The 21067-nt window shown below is 41.9% G+C and overlaps 2 protein-coding genes across 2 annotated transcripts in view; both read right to left on the reverse strand.

Annotated features, from left to right (window-relative positions):
- The window catches only part of OC90 (otoconin 90), a gene marked incomplete at both ends in the record, with an annotated part of 30315 nt that extends 18234 nt beyond the window's left edge, over window positions 1-12081 (reverse strand). Inside the window, 4 exons of the mRNA XM_080939434.1 lie at window positions 900-1074; window positions 3516-3572; window positions 4453-4515; window positions 12036-12081. Of these exons, the coding sequence (XP_080795560.1) occupies window positions 900-1074; window positions 3516-3572; window positions 4453-4515; window positions 12036-12081 (341 nt within the window). The remainder of the gene's footprint in view (window positions 1-899; window positions 1075-3515; window positions 3573-4452; window positions 4516-12035) is intronic.
- An 8049-nt stretch (window positions 12082-20130) lies between these two features.
- HHLA1 (HHLA1 neighbor of OC90) overlaps window positions 20131-21067 on the reverse strand; it is a gene marked incomplete at both ends in the record, with an annotated part of 31993 nt that continues 31056 nt past the window's right edge. Inside the window, 2 exons of the mRNA XM_080939238.1 lie at window positions 20131-20174; window positions 20959-21041. Of these exons, the coding sequence (XP_080795364.1) occupies window positions 20131-20174; window positions 20959-21041 (127 nt within the window). The remainder of the gene's footprint in view (window positions 20175-20958; window positions 21042-21067) is intronic.

Below are 21067 nucleotides of genomic sequence, written 5' to 3' on the forward strand. Positions count from 1 at the left end.
AACTTACTACAGTTACATTGCTACTATCATCCCTACTGTTACTGCTTCTACAAACCATTTTGCTTCCACGGTTACTGATACTCTTGAGCACCTCATAACTAGGCACAGTCACAATGTCTCCTTCAGTTTGTATTTAATCATTTAATCCAAAATAGTGACTCCGAGTAAGCACTACAATTACCTTCACTTTTAAAGGTAAAGAAAACAAGATATAAGCAAGTTGGGGTGTAAGCAAATTAAGTAACCGAGTAAGGAGCAGCCAATGGGAATTGCTGAGTCATGGGTAAATAGTGCTTGAATTTAAACACATAGCAACAGATTTCCCAACTCAGTCGATAGCTCAGTTGGCTCTCCTACTCCCATACCTGTTGACCACACCCTTGCTAAAGCTTGCTTAATGTTTTTAGATTTCAGTGGTCATTGCCCAACTTACTACTTTGTTCATGGGTGCAGTTTCCTTGTCCATAAGGATGGAGCACATCTTTAGCGGCCATCAACATTTTCTTGCATTCTACACCAAGGCAGGAGTATTGCTTTGATTATTTTAAGCACATCACACATGGCTTGTTATTGTTTATGTTTATTTAAGGTTGAATAGCAACCTCCATAGCTGATTTTCTCTAGTCAGCAGAAATGCACTGGATAAGGCTTCCAGGTTCCATCTCAGTGTATCTTGTGTTGATAGGGCTGTTATAACAAGGAGCATATGGTATTAACGCAGGAAACCTCGTCTTAGAACAACCCTGCAATATAATGTTGCCATGACAGAGGCTCCTGGTACCCACTTACAACAGCATCACTGGTTACACTGCAGTTTCTCCTCCAGGTCTCTGTCTATATTTGTTCCATCCAAGGTGTAGTTCCAAGTGTACGTCCATTAGGTTGTAGTTCGTACTCACCTGTCAGACTCGTCCACAGGCAGCCCTTCCATCTCAAACCTGCAGGCACAACCATAGTCTTCAAAGTCCCGGGGACAGAGGCCAGTCACACACCTCATACTGTTTACAAACTGGAGCAGCAGAGGGAAGTTGGTGAAGACAGCCTGCAGCCAGGTGAAGTGGGAGCCTAAACAATCTGTGGGTGGGGAGAGCAGGTCACGATGGGCACAGGGAACCCAAGTGCACAAAGAGATTCTCTTTTGAGACTTCCTGCAACCCAGCTGATGGGACATCATGAATGTAGTTACTACATCCTGTGCAGTCAGTGAAAAGCAGGTATATAGCTCCAGCCATGGTATACCCATTTGATCTCTTCTTTACTATTAAAACTGAAGAGTTCTCAGCAAGGTAAGACTACTTGCAAAATTTCAGAGTGAATTTTACCATTATTCTCAGCCTGTGACTATACCACTGTACCTCCATGACAGTGACTATGCTCTGACTGAGCACATTCCCCAGATCTGGCCTGAAAAAGGCTGGGGAGATGGTCTAGCATCTATACTGCTTGCATTCTTAGAATCCATATAATGTCAAGTGGGTATGGCCAATCCCTGTAATTCCAGCCTCAGAGAGCAGAGCCAGTTGATCCCTAGAGCAAACTGACTAGCCTGACGGTGCCTATCAGTGAGCTCTCGATTTAAGTTACCCCTAGTCAAAGAACAAGATAGGGAGCACTTGAGGAAGAACATTAATATTTAAGACATCAATATTGGGCCTCTGTAGGCATATGCACACATATACTGTAAATACTCATATGCATATGTAAAAACTTGCCAATATGCACACATGGGTGTGCATACCACATGCATGCATGCATATATATATATGAAAACCTTTTGACCCTCAGGGAGAGACTCTGCTATGTATACATAGCTCATGCAACCATCTTGCTATACTCAGATTTCTGAGTGAGCCTAAGGATACCACAAAGACACAGCCCACAGAATTACTAACCAGGGCTCAGAGGGGCTCACAGAGACTGAAACAACAGTTGTGGAGCCTGCATGGCTCTGATCTAGGTCCTCTGCACATATGTTATGTTTGGGTAGTTTGTGTTCTTGTGGGGATCTTAACAGTGGGAGTAGGTTCTATCTCCAACTTTCCCCAGCTTGTAGTACCCTTTTCCTCTGACAGGATTAACCAGTCCAGCCTCAGTATGATGGGAAGTCATAGTCTTATTGCAATCTGGTATCTCATGTTTGGTTGATATCCACGGGAAGCCTGTACTTTTTGGAAGAGAAAAGGGGAAACTATGATTGGTATGTAACATATGAGAGAAGAATAAATTAAAAAGAAAAAAGAAAAATATGATGTGTCTCTATGAACTATGGAATTATTATTTTGCTGAGTGAATCTCTAGTGGCTTGGTGATGAAACTATAAAATCATAAGCTAGGGTAGAAAGCAGAAGGAGAAGGCAAGCAGAAACACAGTATTTGAGCATCTGGTCTGCACCAGGAACCGCACTAGATATTTCTAATAGTTCCACAGTAGTTCATCATGTGGTACATTACAAAGCTTTTGTCTTTGGTGTGATAAACTTCACAGAAATCCTGTCAGGTAAGCACTCTTGTGTTGCCTCCACATCAGAGGTCAAGGCATCAATAATAAAAAACGTGCTCAAAGCACCAGCTGACAATCTACCTTCAAGTATACAGTGCATAAACAGGTAAGAAAAACAATGCTCATTTTAATTCTAAATCTCAAGCTTCACGTTCCCATCTTCTGCTTTTCGATGAGAGTGCCATTCCATGCTGAAGGAGGTGACCCTACACTGTCACTCAGAACTGTGCTCCTTGAGCAACAGCTCCACTTGCCTGCTCTGGTTTCTTTCTACCTCATTCAAACACCCCTTCTCTTCTCATGGTTTGTTCCCATGAAGTCTCACCACTAAGTTAAAAATGACTCAATGGTGGAAAATCTTTCTAAAGTTTGTGTGTACATGCATGCTTACATAGATTTTCACTGAGAGACCTCTAAGGTATCAACACTGAGTCATAGGTACCATTCCCAGCCTCTTCTAACCAAACAGCAGACTCTGGTGTCCTTGCCTGGGCCGATTGCAATATAGTATCATTTGATAGGCATTGTTCATTTCTGATGGTAGCAACTGTCATGGTATACCAATAGTCATATTATTGAAATGAAACACACATGGATTGTGTGACAATCTTTGAAATTCTTAAGATTCACATGTACTTGTTATTTGGGGAGAGGAAACCAAACCAATTTGGTATAGGCCATTAAGGATTAGACATGAAGAATGTTTCCCTTCTTGCTTTGCAGTCTTGAGAAATCCACATAACACCCATGCACTCAGCATCAACACTTGTACAACAGAGATAACATTCTCTTTCCAGAACAAGGAGGTGAGGAAAAGTAAGGCACATAATGACTCTCTGATGTGCCTTCCATAGCATCGCTGACCTCTTAAATGCTAGCTACATGTTGGTGTTTGCATGAGGAGGCCAAGGATATCAGAGACAGAGAGCCAGTCCCTGGTGTTTTTTCTTCCAGCTTCCAACACCCAGTCAGTCCTGACACTCAATGTACAGAGGCAACTTCAGATATCACTTACCAAAAATTTCGGCCACACTTTCCACGTTTTTAAACACCCCATTGAAGAAAGTGATATCTAAGTAAAAGGAAGACAAACATGAGTCTTGGTTTGGCCTGTATTTCTCTTTCTATCCATAGATGTTAAACCTCTTTTCTTTTCCTAAGAACAAATTTAACCTTAAGCTAACTTTTTTGTAACCTGGGTTACCATGGAAACTAATACAGATGAGATTGGAGCAATATTCCTAGGCAACTTTGCTCACTTATTATAGAGAAAACCAATAACTTCTGTGTGGTATAGTATGTTCCAACTGAGAAGTGCTGTGGAGAATAATGTGTGGAGTCAAGTCTTGGTGCCTATGGACATAGTATTAAGGATATCCAGTAGAGAAATGTACAGTTTTGAGAATTATTACAGTGAAGGAATCCCCATGTTCTCTTCCCTGTGGAACAAGCATGGCACCAGGAATCTGCAATATGCAATCTATTTCTTTCCTATCAGGAAACCTAGAGTACATTTAAAAATTGTTTTTCTTTATTTTGAAGACAATAATATAATTACCAAAATTTTCTCTTCCCTCTCCTCCCTCTGAATGGCCACATATACCCTTTCCTGTTCTCTTTCAAATTCAAAGCCATTTCCCCTTATTTGTTACATACACACACTGAGGCTTATAACTAAGATTCAGTCCCCACAGGAACACTCGATATTACTCCATTTACTATCCTTCCCGGTTTAGTATTTCCACTGAAATCAGGCTCAGTTGAGAGAGTGCTAAAGCATGAGACATCAGGAGAAAAAGCTGGAAAGATACTTTTGAGTGCCATAGAAGCGACCACTTGCAGATGCTAAAGCAATTAGGATCGAAGGGTATATTCTAGAAGAGTTGTTGTCTCTGCCAGTGTCCTAGACAATTTTTTACTTAGCTTCTGGTCAAAGGTCAAAGGATTCTTACTGATATATTTTGGCAGTCCTGGAGACAGTTCCTGGGGATTTGGTGTGTCCAAAGGATGGCCTCCTGGAAGTAAGTCAGACACAGAGAGTAAAGTTAGCACAAACATTGTACTGTTTCTTGCTGGGTTAAGGCAGAGAGGTGACAAACATAAAGACTATGAGGATACCTTCCACCCCCAATTAAATTCCACACTAGTTTTTATAATGCATATGTTGTGCTCAGTCTGAGTGGATCTCAGGAAATAAAAAGGCATCAATAAAGACCCCTGGTGTTTCCTAGTGGTTAACGTTAATGGTTTCCTTCTGACTAGGGAGGGAAGGACATGGTAGCTGGTTAGCTGCCCTCCCATGAGAAGCTACAGTGTTGTTGAAATTGACTGTTGTATGGAAGCTTCTAGAGATAAAGAACCACCAGAAAAAAAGGCACAAGACCTCAGTTCCCAAGAAATTGATATTTATGGGCAAGGCTACCTTCTGACTATTAGGATCCAAATGTCTTTGATACAGGACCAGTACACATTTTGACCCAACCAATATGATGTAGGAATGCCTCAGGATTCACCAGTTCTTCAGCTGATTTTGAAGACAATCCCCTACAAGGCTTGCCTTGAATCATGCTGGGGTGGGCTTTATCATATCTATCCCACCATGGTAGAATATGGATAAACCTGGGCTAGTCAATAGAATGAGACTAGCCACAATCCCATTCCCTGCATGCTACTGTGCCAATTTTGACTCAAAGATACAAAGCATCTGACACTATCATCAGATTTAAATACGTGTGTCTCTGTGTGTGTGTTTGTGTGTGTGTGTGTGTGTTGTGGCACCTGTGTAGAGTATATGCTAGTAAGTGTTGGTGCCCACAGAGCCCAGAGACATTAGACACCCTGGAGCTGCAGTTATAGACAATTGTGAGCCCACAGATGTATTGAGAACAGAGAACAGAGTCCTCTGCAAAAGAGTACATGCTCTTTCTCCCTATTTCAATAGTATTTGCTATTCTTTGATGAGTATGCACACATTTAACTTTTGAGCCCTCTCTTTAGCCCCTGTCACACCATCTTTGTCTTTCTTCATCAAGTTGACAAACGTTGTCCTGTAAGTTTGTCACTGTTTGGAAACCTTGTTCATCTGAAAGTTGTAAAAATCATTCCTCAAGGTGGGAGATTCATTCTGTTCATGATGATGCCCTGGTTGGTCCTCTGCTTGATTCTGGTTTGGACTCTTTGGTTCAAAAAAGGTCTCCCAGCTTTATGTGATTGGCATTGGGAGTTGTCGGGAGGTGCTAGAGAGGAGATTGTCTTGTGCATATAAGATGTTTAGGCAAGATCCCATTGGGTGACAGTTGTACCCAGTTTGTAGTAGTAGTAGTAGTAGTAGTAGTAGTAGTAGTAGTAGTAGTAGTAGTAGTAGTAGTAGTAATAGTAGTAGTAGTATCTCTCTGTGTGTAAAAGTACTATGAGAGGGGGAGAAAGAGAGAGAGAGGACGTTTGTCATTTTCTCTCTTCCTGCCTCTCCATCTGTTTTGCAGTGCTGGGATTAAACCAGCACATAGCTAGGCAAGCATTGAGTGTACCATTGTACTAAATCTCCAGTCTTACCCCCCACTCCTTTATTACAAGGTTGCCTAAAATTCATTGTGCTTACATAATCAATTTTCTGCCTATCTGGGATCTCAGGAGTAAGCCAACATGTCCAGCTGGCCTTCTTCTCCTGATAACCTCTTAACTATGATTTGAGAGTTGCTCTGTCCAATGTCTTCTTACTTAGAGGCTTAAAGCTGGGCTGAGATGGCAACTAGTAATTGCTCTGAGTCAGCCATGCCTGTGGCTTTTGTGCACATTTTAGCCTCTCTATCCTGCCTCATTTTCACCTTTAAGGATAGAACAGGAGCTGAAAACTTTCCATGGACTTTACAGATCGAAGGGCAGTGCCCTTGATTTTCTGTCTGCTCCTTTGATGATACCTGCTGATGACAAGGGAAAGGCAGGGAACAAGCCTGGCTTACTGCTATCAGGTAATCACCACTGAGTCCATAGGGCTCTCTGAAGATGACCAGGAACTGCAAACCATTTTTCAGATAAGAAAAAGATGAAATCTAACAAGTTCAGCTCTAAAAATCCATGCTTCATCAGAGGGACCTCAGCTGGCTGGTCCAGGTAAGACTCTGCTCCCCTGGGCCTCTATACTCCAACTACAGCGCCTCTGTCCATTCTTCTGATGTGCTCTGAATCTTTGTACCCTGTGGAGTCTCTGTTAAAAAGGCTTGACCTTGTCTTAGCCTGGCCGAGTCTTTCCATTACACAAATCACAATCAAAGAGCACCGGAGACCTTCCTCACTCTCCCCATCTCTGAATTCCTTGTGTATTTTCTGTTCTTCTCACCTCCCAGCCCTCACCTCTAGCAGCTGAGGTCTTTCCATGTTGATTCTCAAGGCTTCTTTCTACATGTATCCTTACAATGCCACTGTGGATCTCTTGAGGAGAGGAGCCTCTTAATGGCTTCTGTCCCATGCCCTAGTGTTCAATGGACACACTAAGAGGCAGCTCACGTGTCTATCTGGATGAGGGGAGACTGTGAAGCATGAATTGGAAGGGGATGAAATAGGAGGCCGAGAACGCAATCCATCTGCTATGGCTGTCCGTGTCCTGAATAGTGAAGATGCAGATCTTTCCACTGCCCAAGGCTTCAAATACATCTTTCTATGGCTATGCAGAGAAAGAACTAAGGGGTGTGGGTTTGAGTTACCACTAAAGGAACAGTGATGGCTGTGGAGATGTAGGAGGCATCTGTGTCATAGTGAGGGTCCAACTATGACACTGCTTTAGTCTCTAAGGAATGAGACCCATAACTTGAATCTTTCAAGTGTTGTTGCTAACCTGAATTCTTTGCCTAAGAAAACATTGCAGTTTTAGGCTACTGGTTGAAATTTAAAATAACATGTTTTATAATCCAGAAAACAAGCTTATAAAGGGCCATCAGCTTAGGGAGTGGAAGAAAGATACTTTGCACTGAATAAATCAGAGCAGGTCATGGAGGGCTGTGAATGTATTCTGGGAGCACCAGCAGAATACATGATTTCTAGGCCATATGAGTGGCCTTCATGTATAATGGATTCCTTCCTAGCTGAGATTGAGGGCTTTGGAGTGACCCCTGAAAAACCCTCCTTCTAAGGGACCAGAGAGATACTCCGGGCTTGCTTTCCATTTAAGTCACTGTCCTAGATAGACTCTGAGCAAATTTGTCAGCACAATAGCATTTGGCACAATTGCCAAACCTACTGCTGACTACTGTAAAGGCTACTTAATGCCTTACAGCCCACAGCCTTTGGTGACGTATTTCCTGTGTTGCCTGTGCAAACAGGTAGCATTGCCTTCCTTCATGGGGTGCAAGAAATCCTCATTGCCCAGGCAGGTTGTGAGATATGTAAACCTTCCCCAACACACCCACATCATATACTTTGAGGATCTGGACATCCATGCTATTGCATTAGAGACCTAAATATCTTGCTGGATTTTAAATTATTTGTTCTACAGACTGTTTTAGATCATGAAGAAAGAGTAGCCAGAGATGGGGCAGGTGTGCAGGGAGAAATAGAGTACAATGGTACAAGAGGCAGAAGCAGGAGCAGCCCTTTCAAGAGCATTGGTAGTGCTGTAGTTTGCCTGCATTGTTTTGTCTATGTTTCTCAGGACACAGTCTATACCACTTTATAGACAATACATATGAAGCTCAGCAATGAGGTAATTGTCTGACCCATCACACAACGCTTTTCTCCATCTGGTTCATGTTCCTTCCTGCCCTGTTCTAACCTTTACTCTCCTGCAGTGCCAAGGCATCAAGGGTCATGTGCTACTTACCTTAGCTTCTGTTGAGTCTGGACTTGGAGCCCAGCTCAGAGTCTGTTGCCCCTGTGTCATTTTTTGGTTCATCTTGAAATAAACAAAGCCCTACTTGATTTCCAAATGGACTTGGTTACAGCTTACACAGACAGTCTTTCTTTGTTGTGCACCCCTCTGTGTTGAAATAACCTACTTATGCAACTATTTCTACATTATACTTGGGATCTACTGAAAGTAAGTACTATCTATGTTATATGCATACATCAAAAATTTGCCAACAAACTGAATTCTTTGTATAAAACTTTCTAATTTTAGACTACTGGTTCAAATTTAAAATGATATGTTTTGCAGTCTTGAGGAAACTAGCTTGTGAAGCTTCGTTAGTCTAGGGAGTGAAACAAATATATACAGATTGTGATGATTTGTATATGCTGGGCCCAGGGAGTAGCACTATTAGGAGGTGTGGCCTTGTTGGAGTTGGCCCAACACCCTAGCTGCCTGGAAGAAAGTCTTCTACTAGCAGCCTTCAGATAAAGATGTAGACCTCTCAGCTCTGCCTACACCATGCCTGCCTAGATGCTGCCATGTTTCCACCTTGATAATAATGAACTGAACCTCTGAACCTGTAAGCCAGTCCCAATTAAATGTTGTCTTTTATTAGACTTGCCTTGGTTATGGTGTCTGTTCATAGCAGTAAAACCCTAACTAAGACACACACACACACACACACACACACACACACACACACACACACACACACATCTCTATCTCTATCTATATATAGATATGTAAATTTATGTCTATTTTGTAAAAAAGTTCTCTATTTACCGTATATATTTTGATGTGTGTGTGTGTGTGAGTATGTGTGTGTTTGTGTATGTGTATAGGTACATATGATGGACATTATGTATATGAGAAAGAGAACACACAGACCTCAGTATATTTGTTGTTGGTTGAAGAAATGATTATATAACAATAGAATCACACACTGGGTGGTTACCTACTAGAGTTATAGAATTTTTGTGTAACATAACATTTGTTTTTTTTTAAGACAGCATTTCTGTGTAGCTCTGGATGTTCTGAAACTTATTTTGTAGATCAGGCTGTCATTGAATTCAAAGATTTCCCTGCCTTTGTCTCGTTAGTGCTAGGATTAAAGGTATGTACCACCACCAAGCTAATTGTTTTTTGGCAGTGTGCGGGGCAGAAGTAGAGAACTTGAAAAATACTTTTATCTTCTATATGCTAATATTTGCCTTTATCTATACCACACATTTGTAGAGCCCAGGAAGGCCAGAGAGATCATAGGATCCTTCCTCTGGAACTGGAGTTACTTGTGGTTGTGAGCTCCCATGTCAGTGTTGGGAACTGAACCCAGGTCCTCATCAAGAACAACCAGTGTTCTTACCCACTGAGCCATCTCTCCAGCCCCTAAATCTATGCCTTACATTGGTTTTACTCAAGTATTCTTCCAGAGTAATAGAAAACTAACATGACAAATAGGGTGTTTTAAAATTTAACCTCAGTGACTTCAGGGGCAGAGATAGACATTATCTCTTGGGTAATGGAAGCTCAGCTTATTGAGGGCCCCATGGCATCTTCAGACAGGTCTTATCTTTCCCATTCTTCATAGCCCCTGTAGTCCTTCAGCCCAAGAACTGTCAGCCGGTATACCAGCAGATGAGGTTTTTGGGGACTCAGGACTGCTCAAGTAGCCTTCTCTTAGGTGTCCTTTCCAGACTGTCTTCACACCAAGCTGCAGCTCCAGAATGCATGCACTGCCCCAACTCTCCCTTGCTGCAGGGTTGTTCCTTCCTTCTTTTTGATGAGAGGCTTTGGGGCTCATGATAAGGTCTTAGTCTATCTCTCAGGACTGACACATTTCTCTAAATCCTCTCAGGAGGGCCTCTGAATTATCCCTTTGTACTCTAGGATCTGTCAAGTTGATTGGTTAGGCAACCCCAACTCAGTGGTTGTCAGACCCTGTAAAACCTGGCAGTGTGGACAGAACATACTCAAATCCACACACAAATTGGTGTGTTGGCACTTTGAATGCCCTTGACTGTCATATTTCCAAAGCCAAGTGTTTGTGTTTGAGGACAAAAATCTCCCAGAGGACAATAAGAATATTTGTCAAATAATTCCTCATAATAAAAGATATAAATTTTCACTTTACTATTGAAATGAAGCTGTCAGGGGATAAAGGAGGTAAAAGAAAGCAAGAATAACAGAAGGAAATATTTATTGCCCACAATTTTATAGGAAAAATACATAAATAGTACACATAAAAAGGCAGCTTTGAGCAAAAAAAAATTTACTCTTTAGAAAGTAGAAAGTGTTAGCTACCAAGGAGAATGAGCTTTTAAAAATATGAGGGGATTCAAATCCTGACAAGAATGTGTAGTCTGGAAAAGGCATATGGAGAGGGAGACGGGGAACAAGCAGATGGCTAATTCTGTTTAAGCGGGAAGGCTTATTTGCAGGTGAGGAACTGGAGTCCTCTCTCAAACTTTACATCACTTGCCATTCTCAAGTTATGTGCTTCTGGGCTAGGTGCAAGCCTTACACGCTCCATCTGCTTGCTTGGGACTTGGCCAACATAAATGACACACACATACAACACATGGTGCTGTTGTCTCTGCTGTTGGAAGAGATGTCTGAAGAGCCTCTCAGGGGCAGTGTATGGGATGCCACTGAACAAGGGGCCAGATCAATGAGTGATGTGAGTCTTCTTGGAAGAAGGAAAGCAGTGGGTTTATGTGTTGAAATGAACAAAAAGTCTCGGAGCCGTCCATTTGATTGGTGCATAAGGAATGGAAATGTTTGCCTTAGTGGTTTCATATGCCCACAGAGACAAAAAGAATGTTGTTTTGTGTCAGGAAGGGCAATGTGCCCCAAGGTATTAGCAGATTGGAGGGGGATATGTAGTAGGTCACAACCAGAGGGGAGAGGAACTACACTCCTAGAAGGAGGGAGGGGCTTGCCAACAAGACACTTTGTTTTTGCTCAACTCTTCTCCATCCTGAACTCTATCCAAGACTTTTAAGTCCTGGATAGGATTTTTTATCTTTTAAAATTAATTTTTACATACAATATATTTTGATTATATGATTTTCCATCCCCCAGCTCCTCCCCACATTCTTACCAACCCAACTCCACGTTCTCTTGTTCTCTCCCTCCCTCTCACAAAAAGAACATAAGAAAAAGAGCAAAGGTCAAAATAAACAAGCAAAAAAAAAAAAAAAAACACAGTAAGACAAAAACATGAGAACAGAGCACATATACACACCCCTATACATACAAAACAAACACACAACACACAGACACACACACACACACACACACACACACACACACACCACATACACACAACCAACAATAGTAGCAAGAATATGTAGCCTGCATTTCATTGGTTAGCTACTCCTGGGCATGGGACCTACCCTGAAGTGATTTTTATGCTCAGTAACACTAAATTGATTTTCCCAGTAAAAATCAGTTGCAAATAGTCTCTTGGTAAAGAGTGGACTGAGTGTCCATTTCCCCTCCTCTATGCTGGGCTTTTCTGAACAGGGTTTTAAATAGTTGGTATCCACTCTATAATTTAATACGGATGTTTGGTTCACTTCAATCACTGAACAGAAAAATGAAGAGGATCTAATGAGCAAGTCAGCAAGAGGCCAACACAATGTCCTTGCATTCCTGTGAAGTTATCACATGCTAAACTGGAAAGACAGTACTCACCAACACAGGGGAGCATCAGCATGCTGGCCATGAGCAGCACAATCATTGTGGCTGTGCAGAGGACAAGGTGCTGGCATAGGCTAGAGCAGCTTCCTGGGAAGGCTAGCAAAACATGACAAGGATGCTTTTTAAAACCCCATATGAGAATCACCAGAGGCTTCATGCTCCCTTTGTGCCCAAGGACCAAATTCTGAAAACGTTTCTGTCTCAACTTCTACACTAACTAGAACTTTGAAATGAAGAGATAATGTTCTCTATGATAACTAAGTTTATCCAACTGTAAAATGGTAAATTAGCCATGTTCTCCCCAAAGACTCTTAAGCATTTATGGCAGACCTAGCACAAACCCTGCCACACTTACACTATAGTTTCTTGTGTTCATATCATTTGACTTCAGTAGGCACTGTAATGCCCAACAACTGTATAGTTAATAGGAGGCAAGGAGATCAGAGGAATTTTAGAATAATTTTCTCTCTAGTCATAATTTCCTAAGCAGTGGGAAATGACTGGTTGATTTGTGCATATTGCTTTAGAACATAATTTTAGGACATAGTTTGAATGACAATAAAGCATGTTTCAGGTTGCTGGATAGATTTGCAGATGTTGTACATTGCACAAAGGTGCTTGACCAAGAGGACACGTAGAAACCCCCAAACAGCCAGGCTAGATTCTCAAGTGTGCTTTCTGCAGAGCATTTTTATAATGTGCTTCTCTAGAGGCAAAGAAGGTATCCCACAATTTAGGGGTTGCCTGTGAATTCAGTTTACTCTGGAGAGTCCTGAGTGAGAAGGCCTGCAAGCTGCAAGTTCTACAAACCTGTCTCTAGCATGGCCTCTGGTGGCTGCAAAATGAATTGGCATTATATGAAAGAAAGCACATGTGGATGCTTAAGAATCCTAACTGGACTGAGCGCCCTCTAGTAACTGACTACTGTCTGATTTTTTTCCTTCAGCACAACACAGTACTTATAATCATCTTCTAAAACAGATTAGCTCTTGCCATCCAACAAGCTCTCCTAGAGCTTTTCAGTCAACTTTGCCTCCAGTTCAGGCTAAAGCCAGATTAAAATGAATGGATGTTGAGACAAGTCTCCCAAAGGACCATGCAGAGAACCTCTCCACTAATGTGCAGCAAATGTCTCTCAGGAGGAGGGGAATGGAGACCCTTTTAAAAATAGAAACTCACAAGACTGAGGCCACCACACCTTGGGCAATCCAGTGACTGTCTAGCACTTATGGTGTATTATGGTCACTGTTACTTAACTGGGGAGGGCCATGCACGGGCATCGTCTGGTCAAATTACAAGCTTTAAGATGAAGCCTTTGAAGCTTGGAGACTGGTGAATTATGGCGCAAAGGTCCCACTTATGCCTGACTCTCAGTCCAGAACTGCTATAGTGGTACAACCTGCCTGGTAGATCTTAAAGGGCCCAAGTGAGTTAATCTCCACCCCTAAACTGTGATACTTAAGTACAAAGTCTGCCCATGAAACCAGGGGCTGCAATTGCAGCAGCTTGCTATGCTGTAGCCAGAGGTTCATGCTGTCCCCGGTCCCCTGTTTGTGCTGAAGCCCTTCTTAGGGAGATAAAGTAGAGGTTCCAGTTAGAGCAGCCACCTTTGACTCAGGTCTCAGGGGTACAGTCCCCCGTCTGTCCTGGATCTCAGGACACATAAGCTGAAGGTTACTTGACTTCTACCTCCTAGGATTTATGGGAATGAAAATAAGGAAAGTCACAGAATCACAGGCATGTATCCACCACTAGGCTATGACTTATCAGAGAGGAAAGAGTGATGGGGAGGTTGCTTTGTACAATGTTTCAGTTTGGAAGGGGAAATAGTCTGGAACTGGACAGTAAAGATGATGGTACAAAACCAAAATTACTTCACACTATTGTTCACTGAAAATGGATAAGAGGGTAAATATATATTTATATATATTTTATATACATATATATGCATGCATATTCTAATACATTTTAATTAGATTATAAATTTGTGGATCTTGTTCCTTGCATTAATTGGGCTATTCTTTGTGTCAGGTTGCACACTGAGCATGCTCTATGCACTGTCCAGAAACAAAAACTTAAGACTTAAAAACACAACAAAACAAAATAAAGCAAAACAAAAATATTTTCTTTTTTCCTTTTCCATTTAAATGAGGCTCAGTTAAATATCAATATGTCAAACTGCATTTACACAATGCACAGACACAAGGGAAACAGCATGAATGTGAGTGTCTGTGCTTCACACCATTAACCAATCTCATCTAAGCCTTTGCTCTGTGGATTCTACCCTCTGCTGCCTGGTCAGCCACTTGATCTCAAACAAGCAGCCTCCTGATTGTTCTTATGATTCAGTCAGGACACCTATATCTTGTACCCCGAGGCTGCCTTTTGTGGCCATTCTCCAGTAGAATCCTGACACATTATCCTGTGACTATTTGACTGTATCTTGGAATCAGATCATGATGGTTGGCCTGAATCAATCAGGCTTAGTTCCTGGATGGACGGAGCTCATTTTTCTGAGTACCAATTTGTCTGAGACCCCTGGAGCTGATCCAGAGAGTCTTGCCATGAGTCACAAGGCAGGAACTCTATGCTCAGGACTAGTGACTCCCTAGAGGTATCCAATTCTTGACCACAGACTTATGGGACCCTTGTTGTATGTGTGGTAGGAAAGTTGGACAAAGAAGTGACTAGTGCAGTTTAGCAAGTGATGTGAACTTGGCACTGCACCTCCTTCTGTCAGGACCCATAGTGCCTTTAAAGCCCAGCAACATCCTGAGTACTATCCAAGACTTACACAGTGCTAAAGACCTGACCCTCCTTCCCTTCCCACCCATTCTTTTCTCCTAGTCCTCTGTTTCACTCATCTACTGCCATCTACGTCTCTTTTTCTTTCCTCTTCCCTTCTCTCTTTTCTCCCATCCATTCTCCCAGTTTTCCTCCATCCACTTCTTCCATCTCTCTGACTCTACCTCTTTGTCTTTTCCCATTCCTCCGTCATCATTTTCTCACTATCTCTTTATGCCATCACAAGAATTAGGTACCTACTATGAAGTGAAGCTCCACTCAAAGGCTGTTGAATGATCCAGTGCTGCTTGGCTTTGCGGAAATGGGGACAGGGTCTTTTATATCTGAGGCAAAGACCCCTGGTCATGTGAGCACCTTCCCAGACTCACACCAAGAGCTTTTCATAAACTCTGGCAGGTGGGCTGCATGGGAGGGGAAGAGGTATAATGCTATGCCTTGGCACAGGTGAAGGCTCTATATTAAACAGTTCCGTCTTGAGCCCTATGAGGAGACCCGAGCTCTAATTAAAAAACAATGGCTGCCTTGTTCCACACACCCCACCCCACTACAGTGTCTCAGAGACTCTCTGATTATGTCTGAGGATTACAAGGGAACAGCTCTGAAGGCTGAATGATGTTGAAAGTCACAGGCTCCCTTGCTAGGAAAAAGGCAGGCTTTGTCTTGCCTAGTCATTGCAATGGTGACTCTTTAGAAGTCCCTGCTTAGACATGGGGATTTAATTTCTCTTTCCTTTATATCTTTCTGCCTAAGTTGTGGGGTACAGTCAAATGAGGCTTTATAATTAAATACCCTAGGTTCTACAGCCAGTCCTATTGAACTCCATTGTGGCTTTCTTGTCTACAATATGGGGGTCATCATGTGCACTTAAAAAAGCTTTGGGGGCTTTTCAGAGTCTTTCCTTCTCTGTATAACCCTTTGTAGAGAGCTTTCCTTCCCAATGTGTGCCACCCGTGGTCATGAGGACTTTGTCCTTGTCTCTACAGCCAATATAACAGGGTGTTTGTGTAATCTTAGGGGGAGAGAACTGAGAAGCAAGTGTTTACAGAGGTATTTGTCCCTTCTCACTTATGCTATCATATTTGACATCAAGTCAGCACAGCTATGAGCCCTCTGAGCTCTGAGCGCCAACTGTGTCTCTTGAAGGAGTAGAACTAGTCGGATGATTGCATCAGGGACAGTGCAATCTTCTCAGCAAACTCCATTGAAGGGCATCTCCATGTCAGAAATTGTGTGTTTGAACGTCTGTCTTTGCCATTAGGTCACTCTGATGCACTGAGGGTCTAAGCTAAATTTGCTTAAGTCTTATTCAACAATCACAGATGCTCTATTGTCTCTAAAGCTGCCAAGTCAATAGGCCACATGTCTCAATACAGCCCATGCTTTGTGGATCTCAAGAGCATCACTACTAAATGATGCTAAGGCATTAGCAACCTACCTAGGAGGGAAGTTTTACATTAGAAGATTTTCTCCCATAGCTTGTAAAAGAATGTTACTGCTCAGTTATGAACTTAGCCTGTAAAAGGATGTTACCATTTAAATATTAAATATGTACTGTATGTAGGCAAGTGTGGTGAGCACTTGGTGCCCAAGTAGTGGGGCTATTTTCAAAGATGTTGGAAACTTTAGCAGGTATGATCTATCTAGAGAAAGTAGATTAGTGTATTACTAGCCGGCAGATCTTGTTCCTGGTTCTTTGACTGTCCGTATGCCTGTCTTTGTCTTTCTGTGTCTCTGTCTCTTTCTCTCTATGTCTCTGTCTCTCTGTCCCTTCTCCCTTCTTCCCTCTCTACCCCTTTGTCTTTCTTTCTTACTCTGCTTCTAGTCAGCCATGGGGCAAAATCCCCTCTCTGCTATGCACTTCCAATATGCCAATCACATGGGTCTAAGCAAAGTCTAAATCCACAGAAACCAAGAGCTGAAAAAAAAATGCCCTTCTTAATATTTTCTATCAGGTGATTTTTCCACAAGTGAGTAGATGTATCTAACAGAAAGAATGTATTTTAGAATCTGTTACTCTTGGTCAAAAGATTCTTTTCTTTGGGCAATGTCTTAGGCATTGAAAGATTATCCATGCACTGCTGGGTGCCTGTAGAAATCCCCACCACACCCTCTGTACAACATAACTAGACATTTCCAAAATGCTAAATACTGTCTAGAGCCACAGCTTTCAATTTTCTTCTGGTAAAATAGAGTGAAAGCTAAGTTTCCCCAGAAACACAGACAGAAGAAGATAGAGTTTTTCTCAGTAAGTATTTAGTGAAGAGATTCCACTATGAAAGCAACTGAATTCCTTACTCACATAAGCCTAGAACTAAACTTTGCAGAAGGAGGAAAATACGTGCAATTACAGAGAGACATGCTCTGGGATTGAGATGCACAGAAATGCTTTTTCCTTTTCTCTTCCCATCTTTTTGTTTCTCTCTCCATATCTTTGGCTCTGTCTCTCTGTCTCTGTCTCTGCCGCCCTCTGTCTCTGCATCTCTCTGTCTCTCTCTCTTTCTCTCCATACTCCCTCATAATTTCCCTTTCTACCACTTTGCCTTTTCTTTTCTTCCACTCTTTCTCTTGCCAGCCTTGCTTTTTCTTTTTGGGCACTGAGTATCTAGAAAAGCTCCCCCCTTTTCTTCCAGGAAGAGTGTACTTTAATGAAGTTGTCCAGTCAACCACATAGTCTTCTTGGCATCTTGGGCATACAAATGTCCCATCTACTTTATCTAATCAGTTAAGCATTGGTAGCCATATATCCATGAATTAGAATCTCAGTTATGTATCATCTCCTGAGGCTTGCTACTCTCTTTACCTATCGCATAAGTCAAGATATACTTGTCTTAAAGTCTTTCTCAGGCTCTGGGAGACAAGCAGACTCTACCATTGGGCAGGTAGTTTGCACATGGTCTTTATGTTCTGTCCACCTTTGATCTGTTACATATGAGGTATGACTCTAGAGAACTGATCCTATATGGACTTGTAAGTGCTTGTCAAAATCCTCTATTGTATCCCCACACAATCTTCTGAAGTACTCTACATTTGCACCTTTTCAAAGTATAGTCATGGTTAGTTACTATTCTCAATAAGTAGAGTAGTTGAGTCTGTGTGGGCTCTCCTCAAGAAAACAGCCTTGCACATAGGCTTGAGCTGCCAACCCACCCTAAGAGATAAGTTGTTTTTGGAGAATTTTAGCCATCCTTTTATTGTGAGATAATTCCACCAGAGAACAAGCAGACAGTATACAAGCTGAATAGAAAGTCTCCTTTACCAGCTTGTAACTGCATGGGGTATTTGCCCAAATCATGCAGCCCTGAGCCTTATTGTTCCTTGCCTTTTATGCACAAAAACAATACATTGAAACTCTTCAGTTACCAAGAACAGTTAGTGAGGAAACTACAGAAGTCAAAAAGCAAGGTTAGTATATTTAGATACTTCCACAGATTCTGCCCTAGGTCTTTAATGGAATAAAACTCAGCACTCATTTTGACAGGTAGTAAGGGTCTACGTTGCTGGGTTCTAAGGTCAGAATGGTACCTCTAACATGGTATTAGTTGTGCTAATGTCTCAGGGCCTGTTACTCTTTCCTGCCAAAAGCCCTTAATTGATATGAACTTTGTCCATTAAAAACTGGCCAAGTTAAATTAACTTAAAGGTACATCTTCTGAGTCCTATTAAGGTCCACATTCTTTTTGCTTCTTAGAATATTGGCTTCAATTATCCCATTTTTGCAATCTCAGAGTCATTTCTTAGCCCCCCCAAAACATAACAACAGGTGGTAATGAAAGTGACAACTGTGTAATTTGAAGTCTCAAATATTCAGATTAAAAATGAACCTTTCTGTCTATCCGGATGGGAGCACACATCTGACCCATTGCTGCTTCTCTGACCAAGTCCAAGCTCTGCATTCTGATCATCTTGTTCATACAACGTATCAGCACATTCAACTATTTTCTGGAAGAAAGGGCACTTTAGTTTTTGAATTATGAAAATAAAGAATGCTTTAGGCAGAGACCTACACTGAAAGAATAGGGACATAGCACACCAAGAAGAAAACTGTCCTTGGTAATGAAGAGCAAAGGGTTCCCATAGGACTACTGGAGAAATCAAATCTCCTTAGCCATGCTTTGAACAGAACTGTGCACTTACAGGGAACTTAGAAGACTAGGAATAGTGCAAAGGGATCTCATACAATTAAGGGGCCTTTGCAGTATGTGAGTGTGCAGAAAAATCTGGTTCAGCAGGTATTAGGTATTCAAAGGAAGTTCAGACTCCCAGCTCCCAAGAAATCATTCCTAAATCTTGGAATAATTAAAAAGGAGCATTTTTACATAGTCAACTCCAGGTTGCATGTGTAATTTATGCAAACATGTGACTTATAATGAGAACCTTGGGCTGTGTAGTGTCAACTTCTGGAGACGGAGTAGTCAAACACAGCCCCTCATGCTTAAATGACCAGACACCTATGTTCAAGAGCTTCTGTGCTGACAATGCTCCATTTGTATTATATATTGCCCATATATATATACTGTATGCATCATCCCATATTATTGCTGGAAAGTGATGTGTAATGATTGTATGGACAACCAAATTTCAAGGAGAACAAGAAGCTCATGCCTGAACTCTTCTGGAAGCTTCTCTACCTGTCTTTTTTTTTATAATACACAGTGTGAATATGCCAGTTTTTCTGAGTTCTATAGTCTGTCTACTGAGTGTCTGAGCTCTAGGATTTTCTAATGGATGCTGGAGCACAGTGGTACATGCAGAAAAGTCAAGATAGGAGGAAAGTCAAGATCTCCACATCTCCATGCTTACAGGAATTGTTTCCATCACCTCCTCTTTCGGACCTTGAAAGAGAATCTTGATGTTGTATCATTGTAAGTCTGATTATTTGTATGTAGCCAAGTAGTCATCAGTTATACAGTGCCATATTGAGATATCTCTGGAGTACATTTCCAACTTCTTCTCTTGTGTGCTGTGTGCACACTGATATGAAGCCTACAGCCCAGTCCTCCTGGTATCAGGACTGCTGCAGACATAATATTCAGCTCTCAAACCCAAATCATAGGTTTCCTTTGCTCTGAAGCAGGCAGAGAAGCCTGGTGTTACTCCATTGATTATAAAGGTTCTGGCTTCGATGCATTACACAGATTGACAGGAGATAAAAGTTCTCTTCTTCCAAAGAGAAACCATTCCCTTTTATAGATGACTTGGCTGGCACATGCCTGGATTCTGAAAATATAGTTGAGCTGGAAACAGCCAGGGTGAAGGTTTGGTGCTGGAAGTCAGCATTAGGTGCTCATACAGACTTGCAGACATTCTCAAGGCATTTTTGCTTCAAGGCTGAAAGAGCAAGAAAGGGACTCAGGGCACCAAGACTGGAACAGAGCAGAGACATAAAATCAAACAGTACCAGCCACAGTTCAGGTTATTCTTGAGGGAAAGCACAGGTTAGGTCCATTCTAAAAGATTCCTATGAGAGCTCCTTGCAGCCAGCAGTGGAGTGGAGGAAGGCACAGCCATGTTTTTTCACTTTCCACCAAGCTGCTACTGTCACAAGACCTAACTGTGCCCAACTCATCCCCCTAATTTGCAACATGGGCATTTAAACTCAATAATAGCCTGATCAGTAAACATAAAATGTGTGTTTAGAGGTTTCAGCATTTGGGGAGGAGAGATGAGGTATTAGATAATGTTCTATTCTATGCCCCCATACCAAAATGAGAGATTTCTGCCATTAACTTCAGAATCTTCACCCAGTGAATGCAGGATTTCTTGTCCTCTCTGCCTTAAATTATTTGTGTACACCTTGGATGATACGTTCCGTGTTTTGTGGGGTTTGTTTTTTGTTTTATTTTGGTTTGTCTTTTCAGCTTGCATCAGAACTAAGAGCCTTGCTTGTGCTCACACAGAAGCAGCAAGAGGTCAGGTGACTGCAAATGTTTCTGCACTTCTTGAAAGCACCAAGGAGTTGACTGAACACGAGGCTGTCTTGATTTGATGGTGTCTCCATGAGCTACCGCAGTCCTCTGGTCTCAGCTAAGGTGAGACAACTTATCAGAGTCATGGAACCTTCTACAAAATGCACTCACTGCTGAGTGATCACATCATTGAGCTGGGAACTTACTTCGAGAATGGGACACCCTCTTCACCTTCTGACAGATCAGTGTAGCATTCTTCAGAAACCAAGAGTAGTATTCCAGACAATACCTATAGGTTCAATCAGAATTGCAAGG

This window comes from Micromys minutus (genome assembly GCF_963924665.1).
Source record: "Micromys minutus genome assembly, chromosome: 27".
In the NCBI taxonomy this organism is placed as follows: Eukaryota; Metazoa; Chordata; class Mammalia; order Rodentia; family Muridae; genus Micromys; species Micromys minutus.